Raw genomic sequence first — 24,833 nt, forward strand, 5'->3', positions numbered from 1 at the left:
GGCAGCTGCTGAGTTTTTGTGGGTTTTAAAGCTGCGACTGCTGTTTAAAACACAAAAATGAATTCTTATCGTTTCCTGATGTAGGCATAGTCCCGTGGCAAATGCGGGGCGGCTCTGATGCCCGCTTGCAGTGGGTTGATGTGGTCTTGATGGGCCAAATGGCCTGTTTCCACACAGTAGGGAATTTATGATTCTAAGTCATAACCTGACCTGAATGGTACCCTCTTTGAGAACAAAATTTGCATTATTAACATATTTATGAAACTCATTTGCTACTTTGCAACTGAAATTGCACTTTTGGCAATTTGTAAATCTCTTTCCTGTGTCTTTCAGGGACGTATGACAGGTTGTTGCCTTTCCTGCTTATGGGCAGTTTCATTTTATTGGCAGGAAGTTTCTGTTTACTCCTACCTGAGACACGTGACCAACCTCTTCCTGAAAATGTGCAGCAGGTACAGCCAGTCACATGGTAAGACAATTGTCAGAAATGGGTGTCTGTTGTAATGTGACCTGTAGGTTTGCTTAACAGTCTCAAATATTAATAATAGGCAATGGAACACAGTATCAAGATATTTATTTTAGTTTTTGAACATAGAATAAACAGGAACTTTTTAAACATACATTAAAAACAAGAGGATAACTACGGAGAAGGTAGGAGCACTGAAGCATAAAGGAGGGAACTTGTGTTTGGAGGTAGAGGATTTGGGTGAGTTCCTAAGTAGGTAGTTTGCATCAGTATTCACTCAGAGAAGGACATGGAGGATATTGAAATTAGTGTGGAGTATGCTAATTAGCTAGGGATTTTTAGATCAAGAAAGAAGTGGTGTTGGATCTCTTGAAGAGCAATAAGGTGGATAAGTTCCCAGAGCCTGATGGTATCTACCCCAGTTTATTGAGAGAGGCAAGAAAGGAGATTGCTGGAATCTTGACCAAAATCTTTGTATCCTTGTTAGCTACTGGAGAGGTCCCAGAGGTAGTTAATGTTGTTCCTCTATTCAGGAAGGGAAATAGGGATAATCCAGGAAACTGTAGACTGGTGAGTCTCATATCAATAGTTGGGAAGTTATAGGAAAGAATTCTTAGAGGTTGGAAAAGAATGGTTTAACCATGGATATTGAACATGGCTTTTTGCAGTGCAGGTCATGGCTCACTAACGTGATTGAATTTTTTGATGAGGTGACGAAGGTGATTGATGATGGTACAGTAGTGAATGTTGTCTGCATGGATTTTAGTAAGGTTTTGACAAGATCCCTCATGATCGGCTCTTCCAAAAGGTTAAGATGCATGGGATCCATGGTGACTTGGCCATGTGGATTCAGAATTAGCTTGCTCATAGAAGGCAGAGGATAGTGGGGAAAGGTTGTTTTTCAGGCTGGAAGTCCATGACTAGTGGTGTTCCACAAGGATCTATACTGGGGCCTCTACTGTTTTTGATATATATAAATGATTTGGATGAAAATGTAGATGGGTGAATTAGTAAGTGCAGACGATACAAATATTGGTGGAGTTGTGGATAGCATAGGTGGTTATCAAAGAATACTGCGGGATATATATATGGGCAGAGAAATGGCAAATGGACTTTGAGAGATCAAATATTATGAAAAAGTATACAGTTAATGACAAGACCCTGAACAGCACTGATGTACAGAGGGATCTTGGGGTTCTTGTCCATGGTGTCCATTCAAGTAGATAGGGTGATAAAGAGGGGATATGGCATGCTTGCCTTTATTGGTCGTGGAATTGAGTCTAAGAGTCAGCAAGTCAGGTTGCAGTTTTATAAGGCGTTAGTTAGTCCACACTTAGAGTACTGTGTTCAATTCTGATCGCCACATTATAGTAAGGATATGTAAGCTTTGGAAAGGTACAGAAGAGGTTTACCAGGATGCTGCCCAGATAAGAGTTTAAACTATAAGAAGACACTAGAAAAACTTGGGTTGTTTCGCTGGAGTGGCGAAGGCTGAGGGGAGACTTGATAGAAGTCTATAAAATGATGAGATGCATAGATAGGGTTGGCAGTCAGAATCTTTTCCCAGAGTTGAACTGTCTAAAACTAGGGGCATGCATTTAAGGTGAGAGGGGGTAAGATGTCAGGGGCAAGTTTTCTACACAGAGAGTAATAGGAGTGTTGAACCCGCTGCCAAGGGTGATAGTGGAGGCAGATATGATAGTGTCATTTAACAGACTTTTAGATAAGCATATGACTATGCAAGGAATGGAGAGATATGGACCAAGGGCGGGCAGAGTGGATTTGTTTAATTTGGTATCATCTTCTGCACAACATCGTGGGCCAAAGGTTCCTTGCTGTACAGTTCTTTGTTCAATTTTCTATGTTCAAAACAAGCCCAACTATGGCAACTTGTACTTAGACGTTAATTGATGCTGCTGATATTAATCTAGGTTATAGATTGTCTTATTGAACATAGTTGGGGTTCCCACAAGCATGCTGATGAATACTTACTTGATGAATTCCGCATACCCTGAGCACAGTTTAGTAGCAAGCTGAACATGCTTGTCTTCGTGTGAAAAGCAAGCCAAATGCTTATTACGTTTATTTTAGTGTGAATGTAGGAATGAATTAATGTGTTTTAGTTGTGAAATGTCTTTGATAACTTCCTTTCTTCCTTAAGCTCCTGCTGTCCTGTTGGTTTCCATCATTCTGCAGCTAATTCTACAAAGACACCCACACCTCAGGAAGTGCAAGTTCAGAACAACAGTGTTTACTTCTTGCCCGACAGCCAGCTGGACCAACCTATGGAATGAGGCTAGCTAGTACTCATCTTGTGCAAGTAGGTACACATTCTTCTCAGCCCTATTTTTTATGATTGCCAAGATGGACAACTACATTGCAATAAAAAGGAATATCTTTGGTAGGCTTTTATTATTCTTTTTCAAATGTTATCGGAACCTTTTTAAGTTATGTTGGAAATCTCCATACTCTCCTTCTGTAACTCTCCTTGTAAATCTATTTCCTTTTGAGAGATAACCCATTATCTACAATTGCTTGGAGTCAGAAGGCCTGATGTTCAAGGTGCCACTGAGTAGGGATTCGGGCTGGATGGAATTAAAAATCACCTAATGGACAGTTTTGAGCTTCCAAAGGGCTGGTGGGAGCAAGGTAACACCACTGTTGCCCAAGTAACAACCCCTTCAATTCCTTAAGGAATTTGCTAAAGACCAGTCTGTCAAGTTTACAGATGAGGTTTTTGACTGAGTGTGGTGACATACCATGATTGGTGGTAGTCATGTTTGACTCCAAAAAGGAGTGGTTCCCTTTCACTTTCAAACATGGCCATTTGTTTGAAATACATGTTGTGACATTGATGTGGTACAAGGCCCATATGATAACATATCCACCCTTCTTGACTATTCAATGCTCTAAACCTGGTCAAGTTGCCTGCCTCTCTGTTTGCATGGAAAAGTGCTAAGAAAGCAAACTAAGAGCAGTAAGGTCAGGCAGCATCCAAGGAGCAGGAGAATCGACATTTCGGGCATGAGCCCTTCTTCAGGAAGGGCTCATGCCCGAAACGTCGATTCTTCTGGTCCTTTGATGCTGCCTGACCTGCTGCGCTTTTCCAGCAACACATTTTCAGCTCTGATCTCCAGCATCTGCAGTCCTCACTTTCTCCTAAGAGCAGTAAGGTGCAACCTGTGTTGATTCATGTGATATGTGTGCCCTGTCCACATGACATTGAAAAAGCAGGCAAGGCATAAGAGTCCCTGAGCTCCAAGTGAAGTCATGGAGGGATGAGTGAGTTAATCCAAAATCAACCACAATGTTTTGGTGGTGGCAATTTGCATAGACAAAGGGAGGAAGAGGAAAGTGACGTGAGGAATGCTGGGATATTGTGATGAAAACGGAGTTATCTAAATGTCCAGAAAAGAAAGTGGTGAGCTATTACTGCTGCCGAGTACCCACTCTGATCTTCATGTCCGGAATTGGTGGGGTTCACTTTCTTGGGAAAGGAGGTTTAAATTGGGTGCCTTGTAAAAATGAGTTGATTCAGCTAATATTGAAAATCAAATGCAGGGAAATAAGATAGTTGCCTGTCATTAGCAAGGTTCAGAACTCCCTTTTTAAAACCTGAGGGGGAAAGTGGAAAATGTTTTTCTTCTTTTGAGAATCTAATTTTTCCACCTGCATTGTGTTTCCCTAAATCTTTCCCCATTGTCTTATTTCTCTAAGCAGAATACCTTCTGCAGTCCCCTTGGAAAATTAGTCTTCCATAAATGGTATTTGTTATGGAAAATGTACAATTTGTTTCCTAACAGAGACATAAAAACATGTTGATGGCCAATGGTATCTAACAAGTGCTATCAATATTTATCCGATGCTTGTTAGATCATGCTGTTGATGAGCGATCTGGAAACACGCATCAATTATTTCGAATAGGTGACGTATCTTGTCTGACATCTCACTGTTAGCGATTGACTGCATTTATGTACTTCACACAGAGTTAAAAGAATACCATTCTGCCAGTGTGCAGTTGCTGAAACTGTTTTGAAGATGCTATCTTTCTTCAAGTGGCTATTTTAAACGAAAGAATGTAGTTCCAAGAAAAAAAAACTAAGTCATTAAACAAAAGATTTTATATTTATTGATCTTCCAGACCACTACATGTTTTTAAGCACTTAACATTCAATTAAATATTTTTGTAACACTGCTATAATTAGGAAACATGGGCAATTTGCACATATAAAATAATCACTCAAATCTCCATGTGTTACTGATCAAATAAATTGCTGTTTTGTGACACTGATTGAGAGATAAATAATGGCCAAGACATTAGGGGTAATCATATGCATTTCTTCAAAATTATACAATGGGGTGTTCAACATCTGCCCGAGCAAACTGAGGGGACCCTGTTTTAACATCTTGTCCACAGTACTCTATAGGGGTACTAGCCTTGCCTTTTGTGCTCAGGCCCTTGAGGTTGAACTGAGGACTTTCTTATTTCAGTTGCAAACACACTGCCAATTAAACCACAGCTGACATATAAACTATAGACAAAAATACTCAATGTTCTCTCCACTAGAAACATCATTTTGAAATGGATGGAAAATGCTGAACAGAATTCAATAATTCATGTGGTGAGGAGAAGAACATTGAAATCTTGTTTGCATAATCACTGAAAGGTTGGGAACTATTGTCGGCATAATATACTAATACCTATTATGCGGAAATGAATAAAAATACCATATTTTTGTGTATTGAACAACATCTCAAATGCAAATAGCTTTCATGAATTACAGTTTATTCAGTAAAGATAGACGCAAAGTAAAATGTAATTGAGATGGTGCTGATCAAATCCTGAAGATGAAATAACACACTCCAAACATTTTTTTTTTCACACAGCAGATCCATGTCGTTCACTCTCTTGTGACAAGTCTTTGGCAACATCTGGGCCATCTGTAACAGCTGCATCTCTCATCTCAAGCAACATCTGCACAAACCATTATTGAAAATGCACATGCCTGCCCTTTGCACTTTCTCACTCTCTGTACCAGTTGGGGAAGGTTAATTTGTTTGCTACAGAAATTGCAAGCTGTAATCGCACAAACGTAAGAGCAGCTGTTCAGATATTAGTTGGCCAGCCTTTAAAGTGACACATTTAAATGGATGGACAGGAAACGTAGCAAAATAAATGGAATATTCCCACAAAAATTTAGATCAAACATTAGAGATTTTCCGATACAGCACTACCTATTGCTATGTGGGGAGCAGTGCAGGTGTGGAAATGTCCTTGTGTTATTTTCAGCGGATTTGTTAACCTATTAATGCATTTATTAAAGGACGTGGAGAAACATAGGTTGAGATCTTCCAACCTCCAAATAATCAGACATACCCTGGAAAATGCATGTTGGAACCTTTCAGCAGTCCCAATGCCAAGGATGTTTTAGCTTCCAACAGCCAATTATCGGGCATCCGGGGTCTTCTTAAAAAGCTTAAGTTAGAGTTGGAGATTTTGCTGGATTCTGAATCGCTTAACTTAGAAAGCCAAGAAAAATCAGATAAGTTAAAACTTGTCTCTCATTCCTGGTTTGCTACAAAACTGACTCTACCCTTGACCACGCTTCATGATTGGAGCCTGCAATAACTTATCCCCTATACCCCTATCCTGTGCATCTGCCACATACATGTGACCACTTTACTCAACCCCTCCCCAAGCATCCTTTGCAGCTGATCATCCTTAATAATCTCTCACCAGCCTGCACCCTCTCATCTGCCTGAATTTACGCCCCCTCACCCACCTGGCACCTAATCCCCCCTCACCCAACTGGAACCTGGTAAACTAAAGCCTCACCCACTTGGTACCGTATCCTCTTCACTCACTCATCTGCCACCTACCTCTTTACCCACCTGGCACCCTACCCTCTTCACCCACTCATCTGCCACCTATCCCTTCTTCCACCTGGCACCTTACAGCTTAAACCACCTATCATCACTCTAGTAGCTTGTACAATTGGTGCCCGACCGCATTCTACTTCCTCTCCAATTCACTTTTTCCATTCTCTCAATCACTGTCAAAGAGGCTTTGGGACTTTTAAACTGCATTCACTTATGGGAATACAGCAGTTATTGCTGTAAAGCAGAGGTCTGGCCTGTGTGGTTTGCCAGACCTTGTCACTTCTGATTAGATTTGATTCCCTACAATATGGAAACAGGCCCTTGGGCCCAACAGGTCCACACCGACCCTCCGAAGAGTAACCCATCTAGACCAGTTCCCCTACTCTACATTTACCCCTGCCCAAGGCACCTAACACTGTGGGCAATTCAGCATGGCCAATTCATCTAACCTGCACATCTTTGGATTGTGGAAGGAAACCGAAGCACCCGGAGGAAACCCACGCAGACACAGGGAGGATGTGCAAACTCCACACAGACAGTCACCCAAGGCTAGAATCACACCCAGGTCCCTGGCGCTGTGAGGCACTGTGCCGCCCCCTGATGGATCCTGCATCGGATGTACTCTTGAAAAAAGAATCCTGGAAAGGGTAAGTGGACAACCTTTATCTGATCTGCATTGGAAGTACAGCTTCCAACCCAGATTGGAAAATGTGGGGCATGACATTGACTGACAGAAGAATTCTGACTTCACCATTCTGGACCAAGAGAAAGAATACTGTCGGGACTGAGGGTGAGATTTCTGAAAGAATCCCCATCATAACATCAAGAACAATCAATTGCATTTATGCAATGCCTTTAATGTAATAAAACAACGTAAGGTTCTTCACAAGAGTGTTATCAAATGCAATTTGATAGTGACACACATCAAGAGATGTTGGGATAGGTGAAGAAGTAGATTTCAAGGACTTTATAGAGGATTGCAAATTCATGGATGAATTTGAAGTCTGCAATAAGAATATTAAAATTGAGGTTTTGCTGAATCGAAGCCAAATGGGCTCAGCGAGCACGGGGGTAATGGATGAACAAGACTTGGTATGAGACAGGCAGCAGAGTTACAACAAAAAGTAGGAAATTGGAGAGGGAGTAGGCCATTTGGCCCATTGAGATTGCTCCCCCATTCGAGTGTTTCACAGCTGATGTTCCACCTCAACTCCACTTTCCGTATGCCATTGACATCTTTAATAACTAATTTTGGATGAACTCCGATTTATGGAGGATATAAGATGTGAGGCCAGCCAGTCTGGCAGTAGATTAATCAGGTCTAGAGGTATGGATGATGCTTTAACAGCAGATGAAGCAGGGATGGAGACTGACAATGCAGCAGAGCTGTAACTAGATTGTCTTGGTGATGGAGGAGACATGACATCATAAACCTATCCAGGGTACAACAGGATGCTCAAGTTGATTCAAGTTCTCATACACTACAAACAAATTTTATCCAGGTTAGTGGCTTTGTACATGACTCTTGCACATTTCTTTTCAGGAAGCTTTTAAAACTAAGTAAGTGAGTAATGAATATAAATCAAATCATGCATAATTTACCACTATTTGCAAAATGGTTACTCTGTACTCAAAATCCAACTGTTTGAAGTGTGTTTAAATTGAAATTAATTCATGAAGGAGCATTTAAAGAAGTGGAACTGTTTGGTCAAATTACCAGTCCTGTTTGAGGACTTGCCACAGCTTTTAACTCATCGATGTGAAGGAAAATGGCAAGTTAGATGGATTCTACAATCTATGGGCAACCTATAATTTATGAACAATCTGTTCTGCTACATTTTAACCCAGTGGTGAAGAGAAAAATCGAATGCTTAGAAAAGAACAGGGTTGGATAACGGTGAGCAGTGGGTGGTCTCTCAATAGCAGATGTTGAAGATTGCGGCCTACTCTCAGTCACCCACCTCTCGGTTTCCAGCCTGCTCAGGTTTCAGTTGGCCAATCAAAAGCCGTCCAGCCAGGACTGATGGGCAATTCATTACTCAAAAGCCCCTTTTGATCTCTGCAAACGCTGAGTCACCCTATGACATCAGTGTCAGGCCATGACCTTAAAGGAAACTTGAGCTTTAGATCTAAAGAGCCAGCAGCATTGGAGTACTTGGTCCCAGAATCAGAGAATTGCAATTCTTTGGCCATTGTTTCATTTTAAAATTAAGTCCATAAGGAGGTAATTGAAACGTAAGGGAATAAAATCAGCTGTAAGACTCACTGGCCGTTGGTGGATAAATTCACTGTCCACAGTTAATAATGTAGGGAACAAGTACAGCTCCTGCAGAACATACTTCCCCCACACTCCTCCAACCAGACCATTGGAAACCAATTTGATTGAGGACACACCTAGGAGAAATGGAGAAGCCCAGAAGCTGTTTGATTATTCACCCTACATTCTCTCCTATAAACTGTTTCTGATTGTGCTGAAGTTCGAATATCACTGGACTGAGACCTCTCAGCTGGAGAATGTGGCTGCAGTGTTGCAAGATGAGTACATGACCTTCTCCATTCCTTTGAACATGGCTGGGATGTTCATTGATTGAAGGGGAAGCATGGATGAAGAATGGGTTGATCAATGTCCACTGGTCACTCTGTGTTATCAGGGAACTTCCAGATGGTGCACTCGGGTAATTTGACGATGTCAGGGGAATGGGGCAGGTAAATGGAGTTTGGGGAGGAATTTGTCTGAGAGGGCAGTCATGCCAAGTTGCGTTTTCAATCAGAAGGACAAGATGCTGTCTAGGAGGATAATCTCATTTTTCATTTTCATCTCAGGACAAGACGGCACACAATGCCAGGTAGACATGGATGCAGGGTGGGAGAGTATGCCAGCTGGGCATTCTTATGCCAATGGAGGAGGATATATTGCAGTTGTGCAGTAGCCGAGAGTGCAGTTCCATTGCCGATATGGAGGTTCCAGGATGTGTCAGGGTGGATGGTGGGGAGTGAGGGAATGATTGAGTGTACTGTAGAATACTGGGTTTTGTAGTAACACTTTAATGACTTTGGGAGTTAAGTACATGAAGAGGTTGGGAGGTCACCAGTCTGTGTAGTGGGTATAAAAGCACTGAGATGCTCATATGAATTACAATTCATTGACAATCTTTCTGTTTTCTCTAACAGGACAATCTTCAGTAGCAGCAAAAGACTCTTGCTAACCTCTGAAGAGCAGGAGGGAGCTTCAGTAAATGTATCATGCCATGGTCTGCACCAGTTGCCAGTTCAGATACTTGCAACTCGGTGGGATAACATAGGCTGAAAGAATGGGAGAAGCCTGGTTTGAGCACCACATAGTGGTGGAACCGAAAGTGGAAGCTGTAACCTATTAGGACTCTGGCAGTCAGAACAGTCCGGAATGTTGGTTGATGCTGAACCCCAAGTTGATGACAAACCACTTGAGTCAACTGCAAGATGGCAATGCTAAATTTGCAACTGGACGTGCACGAAGATCTGGCAGAAATACCTGAATGGACTGGCAAGGACAATTGAGGGCTGCATCCAGGCAATATGGGACAGAGAGTTCCCTCTTGTGTACACATATTCACTCTTCCATTGTGAGGTTAGAAACTCTCCTGGAAAGCCACATCCAGCAGCTATAACTAACCTGCACACTATCACCTTGTCACTGATGTTAAGTAGCTAGTGACCTAGAAGATGAAGTAACAAAGAAGATTGATGAGGGCAGAGCAGTAAATGTGATCTATATGGACATCAGTATGGTGTTCGACAAGGTTCCCCATGGGAGACTGATTAGCAAGGTTAGATCTCATGGAATACATGGAGAACTAGCCATTTGGATACAGAACTGGCTCAAAGGTAGAAGACAGAGGGTGGTGGTGGAGGATTGTTTTTCAGACTGGAGGCCTGTGACCAGTGGAGTGCCACAAGGATCGGTGCTGGGTCCTCTACTTTTTGTCATTTACATAAATAATTTGGATGTGAGCATAAGAGGTACAGTTAGTAAGTTTGCAGATGACACCAAAATTGGAGGTGTAGTGGACAGAGAAGAAGGTTACCTCAGATTACAACAGGATCTTGACCAGATGGGCCAATGGGCTGAGAAGTGGCAGATGGAGCTTAATTCAGATAAATGCGAGGTGCTGTATTTTGGGAAAGCAAATCTTAGCAGGACTTATATACTTAATGGTAAGATCCTGGGGAGTGTTGCTGAACAAAGAGACCTTGGAGTGCAAGTTCATAGCTCCTTGAAAGTGGAGTCGCAGGTAGATAGGATAGTGAAGAAGATGTTTGGTATGCTTTCCTTTATTGGTCAGAGTATTGAGTACAGGAGTTGGGAGGTCATGTTGTGGCTGTACAGGACATTGTTCAGGCCACTGTTGGAATATTGCATGCAATTCTGGTCTCCTTCCTATTGGAAAGATGTTGTGAAACTTGAAAGTATTCAGAAAAGATTTACAAGGATGCTGTCAGTGTTGGAGGATCTGAGCTACAAGGAGAGGCTGAACAGGCTGCGGCTGCTTTCTCTGGAGCGTCGGAGGCTGAGGGGTGACCTTATAGAGGTTTACAAAATTATGAGGGGCATGGATAGGATAAATAGACAAAGTCTTTTCCCTGGGGTCAGGGAGTCCAGAACTAGAGGGCATAGGTTTAGGGTGAGAGGAGAAAGATATAAAAGAGACCTAAGGGGCAACTTTTTCACGCAGAGGGTGGTATTTGTATGGAATGAGCTTCCAGAGGATGTGGTGGAAGCTGGTAAAATTGCAACATTTAAGAGGCATTTGGATGGGTATATGAATAAGAAGGGTTTGGAGGGATATGGGCCGGGTGCTGGCTGGTGGGACTAGATTGGGTTGGGATATCTGGTCGGCATGGACTGGTTGGACCGAAGGGTCTGTTTCCATGCTGTACATCTCTATGACTCTATTACTCTGGTGAGACGTCTGCATTCTCCAACAGGAAGTCAGTCCCTCTCAGGTAAGCAGATCAAGTGTATCTCATGACAATAGATGGTCTGCACTGGCATCTTTCCTCTGGGTGATCCCAATGATGACGCAGATCCTCCGCCTGTCTGCCAATGACAGCTCAGGATGCTGCAGTAGAAGAGGAGGTTCCTGTCACTGTGCAGGAAACCATCACAACAGCTGGGGACCTCACAGCCTCAGGCATACGGAGACTGCCCACCAAGAATATCACAAGCAAAAGGGGAATCAAAATCATCAGCTCTGTTCTCAGCGATGGGGGAGCCCTACCTTATGAGGAAAAGATTTAAGGACACACTTTAGAAAAATATTGGCGAACATGGGTGAGTTTTCTATCCAATTTGGTGTGTGAGATGTTGCTGCTTTTTGCATCATACTAGCATGACCTGGAATAGGTTTTCTGTTGTGACATTTCAAGCATTTAACAGGCATACTAAAGGCCTGTTTATACTGCGTTAATCTTGTGGCTGTGATAGACGCAATAGGACTGCAGCGATGCAAGAAGCAGCTCTCCACCAGCTTCTCAAGAGTAGCTCAAGACAGTGACACCCACAAGAGAATTTAAAAAAAAAAATCAGCTCCATCTATTTGTTTCTGCTTACAGATTCACATCTTAAGAAATAAGGCAGTTCAGATGATGCTCATTGGGTTCCACGTTGTTACATGATGTAGCCCAATATGATGGTCTCTTGAATCTCATGACTATGCTGTTTCCCAACCGCAGCATCAAATTCAGCTTCCAGCCCAATATTGTTTAATTGCATTTCTTTAGTGGTGGCTTTTTACTGCTATTCCTTCAATGGATGTTTTTGCTGCCACTTTTCTGTGTTTTTGGATATGAATTCTTGGATCGTTGCAAGGAACATTTGGCTTTTAGATTTGTACCACAGTGAATTTAAAAGAGCTACGTTGGCCCACAAATATGTGATAGTGGTACATGGGTGTTAAGATCGCTCTTATTCAGAAGGAGGAATTTTAGATTAGATAAACTGCACATGGAATAGTCATCATGTTTTGAGTTGGGCCCGGATCACATTCCCAAACCCGAAGATCAGTGACAGATGAAAATTGATCCTTAGGTTTTGTCAGCAAACATGTCTGATCTACAGAACTTATCACATCTTCTTAGTTAAGCAGATTGACCGAAGTGGTCAATGTTGGATTGTAGTGGATAGAAAATTGAACTGGTAAAAGCACAGCAGGTCGAGCAGCATCAGAGGAGAAGGGGAGTCGATGTTTCATGTAGGAATCTTTCATCAGGACTGCATACCTCATTGGTAGCGGCTTTCTGTGAAATCTGGGAAAAAAGATTGGAGCAAATTGTGAAATGTGAGAAGGGGCATTCCCGGCCTTTCTGGGATTTTTAAAAGAGAAAGTAGGTTATCCATGTGCTTTTTGTTAGCGGTTGTGATAACGTTGTGAACAAGCTCAACAACTCCTGGCCCAGTCAGTGCTGACTAATTTCCAGATGGAATCACAAAGCAACTTCTGACTTAGATATTTAAAGGCAATGCTGCCTATTTTAAGTACTTGTTTAGGATTTCTCAATGGAAAGCCTGCACAAATCTAATTGTGGAACCAACCATTGCACTGGTTGGATTCAAGATAAACCACTTACATCTCATTAAGGCTTGTGGTCTGCAACCATGATGTGCCAAAGCTTTTGTTCACGCCTACAATTTAAGAACTAGATGTGGGTAGTGTGGTATTGAAAGTTTCAACTGATAGTTATTATATTTAATGAGTTAATGTACATTAGATAAACTACAGCCACAGGTGTTTCAATGAGCTGTTCAGGGGTTTGCAAACAGCAGTATGCTTCCATCAGTGTGTCATGCTTCGAATGGCCCCAGTTAATACGGAGTCTATGACCTTTATAGCCTCAGGTCACACACTGTGACACAGGGATGATATGAGCAAGACTCTTGCATGTTTTTTAAAAGAATACTACATACCAACTGTGTGACACAATGTCGGACAGGAAATCTTTGATCAAACTGTCCGACGTGTGACTCCATTCCCATAGCAATGTGGTAGATTCTTAAATGTTGTCTCAAATGGCCTAGCAAGCATTGAAACTGTCTGAAATTGGTTATTCATCTAGGCACTGGAAAAAAGGAATACCTAACCCAATCAATCTACCCCCATATCTGAAAACTTTTGCCAAAGTTCCAAGAGCTGTGCCATTGACTAGCCAAGCAACTGCCTGGCACACTCTGCCAGATTTGGTGAAATTTCATTACAAGTGTCAATACCCCAGTGGGTAAGAATCCCATTGGTCCTGGTGCACATGGAGATGCCCTCTGCTTTGCATGGCATCTGTGCGCAGTTAATGACAAACATGCTGCTGTAAGGGTCAGCTGGGCAGAGGCTCAAATGTGTCCAGTACTGGCATTGGTTAAATCCCCAGCCTTCACAACTTCAAGCCACTCTGAACTTCTTAAAGAGGAAGTTCATTCTGGATGGAGGAAATACTGGAGTTGGTTGTAGTGAAATAGAATGGTTTGGTTTAAGCTCTCTGGCTATGTGCTTGATGCCTTTATGGAAAAGGTGGACAGGTGGCAATGGGTTTTCAAATGTCAAATCTCAATAATCTCACCTACCATTGAATGGAGCCCACACCCATTACTCACCCACCAACAACCTCCATAAGCCACAGATCATACCTAATACTTGTAGCTTTATACTTGCAGCATTACTGTAAGCCTCACACCCATTTCTCACACGTTGTATACATTGGCAGCTCTTCAGTCATGACTGTCATTATCATCCAAACACATTGCATCACACTCAATGACACACTTCCCTCACTCTTGCAGGACAATCTGGTGCATAACTGGAAGTGGCAGAACCAAACCAATGGGGGACAGACTTGCCTTATCTCTGTGGAGAAGCAAACACTCTCCATTATTGGAATTGCAGTTACTGAGGGCCTGACCAGTGGCAGAGCGAAAGCCGATGGCAGATCACAGCATGTTCATGCCTCATCTTTCTGTTCACATCTCACTTACCTATCATTGTACGACCTGTACTAATTTCCAACCTGAACGTTGCGTATGTCCTTCTTACTTTTTCCATCAGTTTCAAAAACCTGGAGTACCTTTCTAACAATGGGGTGAATCTCAGTCTCTCAGAATGCAGCTTTTCAAGAAGGTGTAAAACCACCAGCTTCTCAATGGCAATTAGGGATGGACAATAAAAGTTGTCCTTGCCCATTATGCTAAATTCACTGTCACTGTATGTTCGTTATTGTCTATGGAATAGAAAAAAACTTGTATCTGACACAGATAAACTCTCTGCATGACAGTCATACTCAAAACAAACATTTGGTACTGAAAATAAGTTATTTGTGGAGTCAATGCAGGGATTTTTCAGCCAGATTTTATGGTTGTGCAGATGAACTGTTCTTTATAGGACTGCCTAATTTCCAAAGCGATAAAATTGAAGAGGTTCCACAATAAATGGAAAATACATTCTGCCCAGTGGTGTAGTTGAAAGTACTCAGTGTTTCTTGCATTTTGTGTCTAGGATTCTTCTTGCTTATTCAAGACTCTACTCTCATGGAAGTAACGGGCTACTGGGGGTTCCTTCGAGCTTTCTGAGGTGGTGATGTCTCAATAACTGCTTCTGCAGAGAGTTTACTGGATCAGGAACTGCTCTTGACTTGCCCAACGTGGTGAACCTATAACTCCACCCCACCCAACCTGGATTGTTGCCTTCTGAAAATTGTGTCCCTCAGCCTCCTTTGTCTTGATTATCTCCTTGGGTATTTTTTACATTAGGCCGTGCTGGACAATAAGACAAACCACTCTCTCCAAACTGAACATAGGAATGTTAACTCTCTTTGTCTCTCCCCAGATGCTGCCAGACTTGCTGAGTGTTTCTGACATTTTCTGTTTTGATTTCAGGTTTCAGATTTCCAACATTTGCAGTATTTGGTGTTGCCTTTGTGTTTATTTCACTCTGACTCTCCTGGGTTACACCTTCAGAAATTCAAATAAAAGCCAATGGCAAAACCTTTTAGCAGCACAAGAATGCACAGCTATTCCTGCTTCATATTGTCTTGGATATTGAAAATCTCCAGGCTCTCAAGATTTGGCTCAATCGACAACAATGGATGTTTTTGATAATCATTTAAATGAATGGATTTCACACATGGATTTCTCTTGCCATGGCTGCAGTGTGAGATGTACCAACATACCTCTGATCAAGCTACCAAAGCCCTTCAGTAGAAAGTATCAGTTATAATCTCTTTGTACTTATCCAACATTCCTTGTTTGCTTTTTACCTTTTACGTATTTTGTTCTGAGGAGTAGTATGCAGCTGTTCTGAACAAAGACATATTGTTTTGGTCACATCCTCAAAAAACTCAATCACATTTGTGAGGTGCAATTTCCCATGCCCAAAAGCATATCCCTAATCAGTCCTTGCCTCTCCAAATGTATGTAAATCCTATCGCTCAGAATCCCCCCCCAACAACTTTCTCGCCACTGACATTAGGCTCACTGTTCTATAATTCCTAGGCTTCTCCTTGCAGCATTTCTGAAATAAAGGCACAAGTTTAGCCACCCTCCAGTCTTCCGGCACTTCACCTGTGGCTATTGATGATACAAATATCTCTGCCAGAGGCCATGCAATTTCTTGCCTAGCTTCCCTGGGATAACTGATTTGCATGAGAATATAGGAAGTATGGTTAGTAAGTTTGCGCTGACACCAAAGTTGATGGTATAGCAAACAGTGAACAAAGTTATCTAAGAGTACAATGGGATCTTGATCATCTAGGTAGGATCATCCGGCTAGGAACCCTCCAACCACAAGGGATGAACTCGGATTTCACCAGTTTCCTCATTTCCCCTCCCCCCAGCCTGTCTCAGTCAAATCCATCAAATTCAGCACCGCCTTCCTAACCTGCAATCTTCTTCCCGACCTCTCCGCCCCCACCCCAGTCTGACCTATCACCCTCACCTTGACCTCTTTCCACCTATCACATTTCCGACACCCCTCCCCCAAGTCCCTCCTCCCTACCTTTTATCTTAGCCTGCTGGACCAACTTTCCTCATTCCTGAAGAAGGGCTAATGCCCGAAACGTCGATTCTCCTGTTCCCTAGATGCTGCCTGACCTGCTGTGCTTTTCCAGCAACACATTTCCATCTCTTGATCATCTAGGCCAATGGGCCAAGGAGTGGCAGATGGAGTTTAATTTAGGTAAATGAGAGGTTGTGGGTTTCAGTAAGACAACAAAGGCAGGACTTATACGGTTAATGGTAGGGCGCTTGGGAGTGTTGTCAAACAGAAAGGCCTAGGGGTTCAGATACATAGTTCCTTGAAAGTGCTGTCACAGGTAGACAGGGTGATTAAGAAGGTGTTTTTGTATGTTTAGACAATAGACAATAGGTGCAGGAGTAGGCCATTCTGCCCTTTGAGCCTGCACCACCATTCAATATGATCATGGCTGATCATCCTTAATCAGTATCCTGTTCCTGCCTTATCTCCATAACCCTTGATTCCACAACCCTTGAGAGCTCTATCCAACTCTTTCTTAAATGAATCCAGAGACTGGGCCTCCACTGCCCTCTGGGGCAGAGCATTCCACACAGCCACCACTCTCTGGGTGAAGAAGTTTCTCCTCATCTCTGTCCTAAATGGTCTGCCCCGTATTTTTAAGCTGTGTCCTCTGGTTCGGCATTCACCCATCAGCGGAAACATGCTTCCTGCCTCCAGAGTGTTTGCTTCCACTGGTTAGAGCACTGAGTATAGGATTTGTTGCGGCTGCACAGGAGGTTGGTGAGGCCACTGTTAGAGTACTGTGTATAGTTCTGGTCTCCCTGCTATAGAAAGGATATTATTAAATTGGAGAGGGTGCAGAAAAGATTTACCAGAATGTTACTGGGACTGGAGGGTTTGAATTTTAAGGAGAGGTTTATTAAAATGGGACTTTATTCCTTAGAATGTGGGAGGTTGAGTGCAATCTTTTAGATAGATAAAAACAATGACTGCAGATGTTGGAAACCAGAGTCCAGATTAGAGTGGTGCTGGAAAAGCACAGCAGTTCAGGCAGCATCCGAGGAGCAGGAAAATTGACGTTTCGGGCAAAAGCCCTTCATTGGGTATTCCTGATGAAGGGCTTTTGCCCGAAACCTCGATTTTACTGCTCCTCGGATGCTGCCTGAACTGCTGTGCTTTTCCAGCACCACTCTAATCTAGACTGTGATCTTTTAGAGGTTTATAAAATCAAGAGGGCATAGATGAGGTGAACAGTCATGTTTTTTCCCTAGGGTAGAAGAGTTCAAACCTAGGGGACATGATTTTAAGTTGAGAGGAGAAAGATTTGAAAGAGACCTGAGAGACAACTTCTTCAGGCAGTGGTTTGGGCTCTTGTTCGTGTGTGGAATGAGGTGCCGGGGAAATGGCAGTTGCAGGTACAGTTACAAAATTTAAAAGACATTTGATCAGGTCTGTGAATAGGCAACATTTGGAGAGATATGAGCCAAACACAGGTAAATGGGACTGGCTTGGTTTGGAAAACCTGGTCAGCATAGACAAGTTGGACTGAAGGGCCTATTTCCATGCTGTATGAGTCTATGACTCTATGTTTGACTCCCCAGCTCATGTTTTCTACATCTACAGTTATCAGAGTGTGAATTTTGTAGCCAATAACCTGAATGGTGTGAGAAGGGAATATGACAAGCTGACCAGTGTACAAACATAAAACCTTGTTCTGTGTGCAATCTTAGATTTAAGTTTCATCTGTATGAAACCATGATAAATTATCCAGTGAATAGCTAATGAATTAGAATCAGCCATATTTGCTGGTAACTCCAGTAAGTGCCAAGGTTACGATAAAAGCAGGAAGGGTCACTGCACCTGAAACGTTAACTCTGACTTCTCTGCACACATGCTGCCAGGCGTGCTGAGCTTTTCCAGCAAATTCTGTTTTTGTTACAGTAATTGTTTAGATTAATAATAGAAGGAGAGGAAAGAAACCTTTCCCATTTTTCAATGGTAGGGAAATTTGATCCCGAAAGATTGAGGGATGACCTTTCAGAGGTTTATAAAGTCAAGAGGGGCATAGAAGAGGTGAATAACCAAAGTTTTTTTTTCCCTGTGAAAAATGGTACGGGTGCTTTAAAATTATATCAAGTATTATGAGATGGAATGCAGCTCTGAAAATTTTGCTACTGCAAAGGCTGTTAGTGGTCATTCTAGTTGTCAATCCAGTGTGTTACTTTGGATACTTGATGATTGATATTTAGGATCATGCCCTGAGTTAAGAGAGTGTCTGTGTATGTTCATGTGTGACAAATTTCACAGTTCTTATACCCAACATAAAAAAAGGACCTACTTTCATGAACACTTGCTTTGTCTACCTTTTCATCTTAGTTTGCGAACAGCAGTTTCCTTTAACATAACAAGAAGTAGACATCTGAGCGTGCCTTTAACAAAACCTACAGAGCGAATACATACATGCCCGAAGGAAAGTTTTATCTACAGCAAGTTTAACAGAGATAGTTGCTGTTGTTGGTGTGGAATGTTATCAGTAACAAAAACCAATACAAAGTGGAAATGTAATTATAGTTGATGTTAAAGCACTTTCCAATGACCCCTTGCTAGCAGGCTCTGAGCCCAGTAAATCATACTCATCTCTTCGGTTTTGTTTACACATTTCTTTTTGCAGGTATAAACAGGCATGAGAAGCAACAGTACTGAGACAGACAAGCACGATAAGCGGAGAAGGAGCAACAATTGAAAAGCAAAGTGGAAGTCTTCCAAATCTTCTTGCAATGCTAACATTTCCAAAGACTTAGTAACTTCAGAAAATTAACTCAACAAGTCTTAAATGCAAATAAAAATGTGAAAAATATTCAACAGAAAATCAAACGCTACTTGAATATATGCAGTTTCACAAAAGTTATCCATGCGCAGAAATTCAGTGACGCTCCAGATGACTAGATCGGACACGAGTCTGTCTGCTTTTAATGCAAGCATAAGTCTAGTTATTGGAAAGTAATCTCCCATGGCATTGGAGAGTCAAGAGTCAGGGACAATCTTCAGCTACAACAGGATGGGAGGACAGAGTTAATTCAACCAGGAAGATAGGTGCAATACAGGCCCTATTTTAAAGTCATACTTTCTGTTCTTATTTTAAATAATACTTTGATTGTATCTTGCTATTTATGGTAAGTAGCAATGTATAAGGAAAAAAGTGGAGTCACTTGAAGCTTTAGAGTTTATCTGCACTCAGGTCTTACAGGATGCAAAATGTTAAGGTGCTACCATGGCTGTGAGACTGTAATATTACGTCATGACATTTACATGAGTGATTTCGATGATAAATATGATTTAAGTATTTAGAATGAGGAAGATGAAATCTAGAAAGAAATATGGTTTTTTCAGTCAGAAAAGGCAGAATTGTATTGTACTGTATGCAAATTAATGCCTTTGCTAAATTACTATATAAAGGATTGTCAATATTATTTTTAGTATGGTCAGCATTGTTTCTGGGTACTGGTAATTTACTGCTGTAAATGATGAAAAAATGATAATAAGAACCAGACTTTTTCAGCAAAATATAATAGAGGTGCAACTTAGTTTTTGAATTCTGTATCTTTATTGAACATCTTACAAAGCATCCTTCAAAGTGCTGGAGTTCTGTTTATTCTGTGATCTTGCTGCTGTGATTGCTTTCTTACAGCTGGCTTACTCATCCTTTCTTCAGAGCTTTTAATTTGCACCAATATAATTAGATTGTGACTTGTAACCTCATTCGTACCTTTCTATGAATTGTCTGGTTGCAGTGAAGATGGAGCAAGTCAGTCTTTTTAGAAAATCAGCAATAGGCCGAATGATAAAACATTCAATGAACTAAGTGTTTGAATCTTGAGTTTGTTACTTTAACATACATGTCTGCAATTTAGAAGTATTAAGTTTCACAATGGGACTTCAAAAAAATAATGCAACCTGCTGTTTATATGAGAAAGTATGGGCATTTCTGGAAAACAAATTTTGCATATTTTACATGTCCACTTAAGGTGTGCCTAGGATGGATGTTTTCTCATTGATAATATAATTTCCAAAGTAATATTCACATTAGGATTTTGCTTTCCAATGCATTTTATTTTGTTCCAATAAATAACTGTAATTCGTTTAAAGACTGAATTAGTGCAGAACTCAAAGAAATACCATAAGCTCAACAGTAGGTATGCATTCTTCTAAGACACAAACACCAAAGAGAAAGGGGAATTAACCATGGTAAACACAACAAGTTAAAGATTACCGTTAGAAAGAAGAAAGTGGCTTCCATGCATTGTAGGAAGAGTGGTAAGTCTGAACATTAGGATCAATTTATCCAGCAAAGGAGGGCCAAAGAAAAGGAAAAGAAAAAGAGAATTGAATGCAAGTTAGTGAGGAACATAAAGATGGACTGTAAGAACTTCTATTTATATGTGATAGGAAATAGATTAACAAGGATAAATGGGAGCACATTACAGGTTGCGACAGAAGAATTTGCAATGGAGAACAGGGAAAATGTGGAGAAACTGAACAGTTACTTGGCATTTGTTTTCTGTATTCATTGAAAAATATACGGAAAATCTCTCAGAAATACTAGATAACCAAGAGAATTTGAGTCTCCGAAGAGTGAAATGTAATTAGTATTAGTAAAGAGGTAGTATTTGAAAAAAAAACTGGATTGAACATTGATAAAACTCTTAGATCAAATTGACTTCCATTCCAGAACATTGAAGGAAATAATAGATTGATACAAATGGATGCATTAGCATTTATCTTTCATAATTCAATAGATTATACAGGGGTTCCTGCTGACTGGAAGACAAATGAAACCCAGTATTTAATAAAAGATGAAGAAGAGGAGTGGAGAACTACAGGTCTATTAGCTGTAGGTCTGTTAGATTGCTATCCATCGTACCAAAAATGTTATAAACTGTTATAAAGACAAGGAAACATTTAGAAAAGAATGGCAAACTTGGACATAGTCAGCATGAATTTAAGAAAGGAAATCATGTTTAACAACCTTGTTGGAATATTTTGAAGATATTAATTGCAGCATTGATAAAGGAGAACTAGTTGATGGGATGTATTTGGATTTACAGAGGACTTTTCATAAAATTCTACACGAGGCTATTATATAAAGTAATGGAGTTGGGAGTGGAATGGGGTGGAGAGTATACCAGAAGAATATAAGACCATAGAAATAGGAACAGGAGTAGGCTATTCAGCCCCTTGAGCCTGAACAGGCATTGTGGCTCAGTGGTTAGCACTGTTGCCTCACAGCACCAGGTACCCAGGTTCAATTCCAGCCTTGCGCAATTGTTTGTGTGGAGTTTGCACATTCTCCCCATGTCTTCATGGGTTTCCTCCCACTGTCCAAAGATATACAGATTATGTGAACTGGCCATGTTAAATTGCCCATGCGTTTTCAGGGATGTGTAAGTTAGATGCATTAGTCAGGGGTAAATATAGGGTAGGGGGTTACTCTTCGGAGGTTTGGTGTGGACTTGTTGGGCTGAAAGACCTGTTTCCACACCGTTGGGATTCTATGATTCTAATAGGATCATGGCTGCTCCATCTTTCCTCATGCCCATGGCTCTGCCCTTCCTCCGTAATGCTTGATTCCTCTACTGATCCAGAATCTATTTTTCTCAATGTTAAATGTGCACAAGGACATTGTTCCCAAAGCTCTATAATGGCAAGCAGTTCCAAAGACTCACAACCTTCTGAGAGAAGAAATTCCTCCTCATCTCAGTCCTAAACTTGCACCCCTTTATTCTGAGACTATGTCCCTTGCCCTAGATTCTCCCATGAGAGGAAACAAGCGCGCAGTATTTACACTTTAAGGCTCTTTAAGGATCCTATATGTCTCAATGAGATCATCTCTCATTCTTCTAAACTCTGGTGAGTAGAGTCACAACCTGTTTAGCATACTAGTATGGATTGAAACTTGACTAATAGACAAAATGTAGAGAGTTAGACTAAGCAGGGAAGTGATCTCAGCTCCAAGACATCTCTGCAGCTGTCCCTCAGGTTGGTGCCCTTGACCCAACCATTTTCGACCACACTTCATCAATGACCTTCCTTCCATCATTAGGTCAAAAGTGGGGATGTTGACTGATGATTGCACAATGTTCAGCACCACTCATGACTCTTCGGATACAGAAGAAGTCCATGCCCAAACACAGCAAGACATGAACAACATCCTAGCTTGGGGTAACAAGTGGAAAAATTGATGCCACACAAGTGCCAGTCAATGATCATCTCCAGTAAGAGAGAACTTAACAATTGCCCCTTGACAGTCATCATTGTTGCCTCACAGAATCTTTCACAGACAAGATCTTGGGAGTTACCATTGACTAGGAACTGAACTTAACTAGGTGAAAGTGAGTACTGCAGACACTGGAGATTAGAATCAAGAATGTGGTGCTGGAAAAGCACAACAGGTCAGGCTGCATTCAAGGAGCAGGAGAATTGATGTTTTGGGCAAAAGGCCTTCATCAGGAACTCAACTAGTCATGTAAATACTGTGGCTACAAAAGAAGGTCAGATTCTAGGAAACTGGCAGTGAATAATTCACCTCCAAGCTCCCATAAACCCATCCACCATCTCCAATACACATATCAGGTATGTGATGGAATACACTTCACTTACCTGAATGAGTGCAGCCCCAACAACACTCAATAAGCTTGACACCATCCAAGCAGCCCATTTGATTGACACTACATCTGCAAGCATCCACTCCCTCTGTGACTGATGTTCAGTAGCAGCAGTGTGTGCTATTTACAAGGTGCGCTGCAGAAATCCGCCAAAGATCCTGAGATAGCACCTTTTAAAACCATGACCACTTCCATCAAGACAAAGGGCCGCAGACACATGAGAACACTGCCACCTGCAAGTTCCCTTTCAAGCCATTCACCATTCTGACTTGAAAATATAAGAGCAGGAGACCACATGACTTAGGAGCAGAAATAGACTATTCTGTTCATGAAGGGCTCTTGCCCGAAATGCGATTCTCCTGCTCCTCGGATGCTGCCTGACCTGCTGTGCTTTTCCAGCACCATACTCTCCATTCTGCTCGTCAAGTTTGATCTACTCACCATTCAATGAGATCATAATTGATGTGACAATCCTCAACTCTACTTTCCTCCTTTTACTCTAACCCTTAATTCCCTTACTGATATGCTTCATGATCCAACCTCTACAACCCTCTCTGGTAAAGAGAGATTAACTACCCTCTGTGAAGAAATTTCTCTGAAACTGTGACTCCTTATTCTGAGATGAACACCTGCTCCTAAATCCTCCCACATGGGGAAACAACATTTTTGCATCACTCTCCCAAGATAGCGGCTCCTGAACTCCACCCCGTCTATTTCTTTTCTTTTGTTCTTTCTCATTTCACTTTTTTTTTTCATTTTACTTCCTGTCCTCAGCAGCATCAGCTAACGCGGAATCTTGGTTTCAGTGTGGACTTAAACTCTTGGTCTCAGTGTGAACTCAAACCCCCTGCCTCAGTGTGGACTCAATCTCCCAGTCTCAGTGTGGACTCAAACCCCCTGTCTCAGTGTGGACTCAAACCCCCTGCCTCAGTGTGGACTCAATCTCCCAGTCTCAGTGTGGACTCAAACCCCCTGTCTCAGTGTGGACTCAATCTCCCAGTCTCACTGTGGACTCAAACCCCCTGTCTCAGTGTGGATTTAAACTCCCGGTCTCAGTGTGGACTCAATCTCCTGGTCTCAGTGTGGATTCAAAGTCCCTGTCTCAGTGTGGACTCGAACACCTAGCCTCAAGGTGAAGCCCAGTACGGTCTGAGTTTGAAGGACTGTTATTTTGAATTCTTATTTCTTTATTTTTAGAACTTATGGCTAGACTTCTAAATTTCTTTATTTTTCTAATTTTGTCCCTAAGAATTATACTTAAGAATCTATATCTGGGTACCTTGGTACCTAAGATGGCACTGTAAGTGGCAACTTATAAGCTTTTCACTGTACTCAGGTGAGCACATGTGACAATAAAGCTCATTCAAATGCTAATTCTGCATCTGTGCTGTCAAGGTATTTAGAGAGTCGAGGAATAGGAGGAATAGGGAGAGAGAACAGTTAAATGCGTGGCTACAGGGATGGTGCAGGAGGGAGGGTTTCCGGTATTTGGATAACTGGGGTTCTTTCTGGGGAAGGTGGGACCTCTATAAACAGGATGGTCTACACCTGAACCTGAGGGGCACCGGTATCCTTGGTGGGAGGTTTGATAGTGCTCTTGGGTGTGTTTAAACTAACTCTGCAGGGGCATGGGAAACCAGACTGTAGCTTTAGGGTGCAGGACCTGGAGTGTAGGGAGGTTAGGAACATGGCATCAATTTCAAAGGAGGGTGCCTGTAAACAGGAAAGTGGTTTGAAGTGTGTATACTTCAATGCAAGAAGTATACGGAATAGGGTAGGTGAACTTGCAGCGTGGGTTGGTACCTGGGACTTCGATGTTGTGGCTATTACGGA

General features: G+C 41.8%; 2 protein-coding genes across 4 annotated transcripts in view; both read left to right on the plus strand.

Annotated features, from left to right (window-relative positions):
• The window catches only part of LOC122557630 (solute carrier family 22 member 5-like), a 170,056-nt gene that overhangs the window by 130,758 nt on the left and 14,465 nt on the right, over positions 1-24,833 (plus strand). The window contains exons 9-11 of one of the 3 annotated variants that reach the window (XM_043705427.1): positions 391-469; positions 2,628-2,786; positions 19,010-21,454. In XM_043705427.1, the coding sequence (XP_043561362.1) occupies positions 391-469; positions 2,628-2,760 (212 nt within the window). In that variant the 3' untranslated portion in view covers positions 2,761-2,786; positions 19,010-21,454. Of the gene's footprint in view, positions 1-333; positions 470-2,627; positions 2,787-19,009; positions 21,455-24,833 lie in introns of those variants that run through there. The other 2 variants (XM_043705413.1, XM_043705422.1) reach the window with 2 other exon arrangements.
• Positions 2,771-24,833, plus strand: part of LOC122557619 (solute carrier family 22 member 5-like) — a 114,198-nt gene continuing 92,135 nt past the window's right edge. Inside the window, exon 1 of the mRNA XM_043705390.1 lies at positions 2,771-2,786. The gene's annotated coding sequence lies outside the window, so the exon portion shown is untranslated. The remainder of the gene's footprint in view (positions 2,787-24,833) is intronic.

Source organism: Chiloscyllium plagiosum, chromosome 2 (assembly GCF_004010195.1).
Source record: "Chiloscyllium plagiosum isolate BGI_BamShark_2017 chromosome 2, ASM401019v2, whole genome shotgun sequence".
Classification (NCBI taxonomy): domain Eukaryota; kingdom Metazoa; phylum Chordata; class Chondrichthyes; order Orectolobiformes; family Hemiscylliidae; genus Chiloscyllium; species Chiloscyllium plagiosum.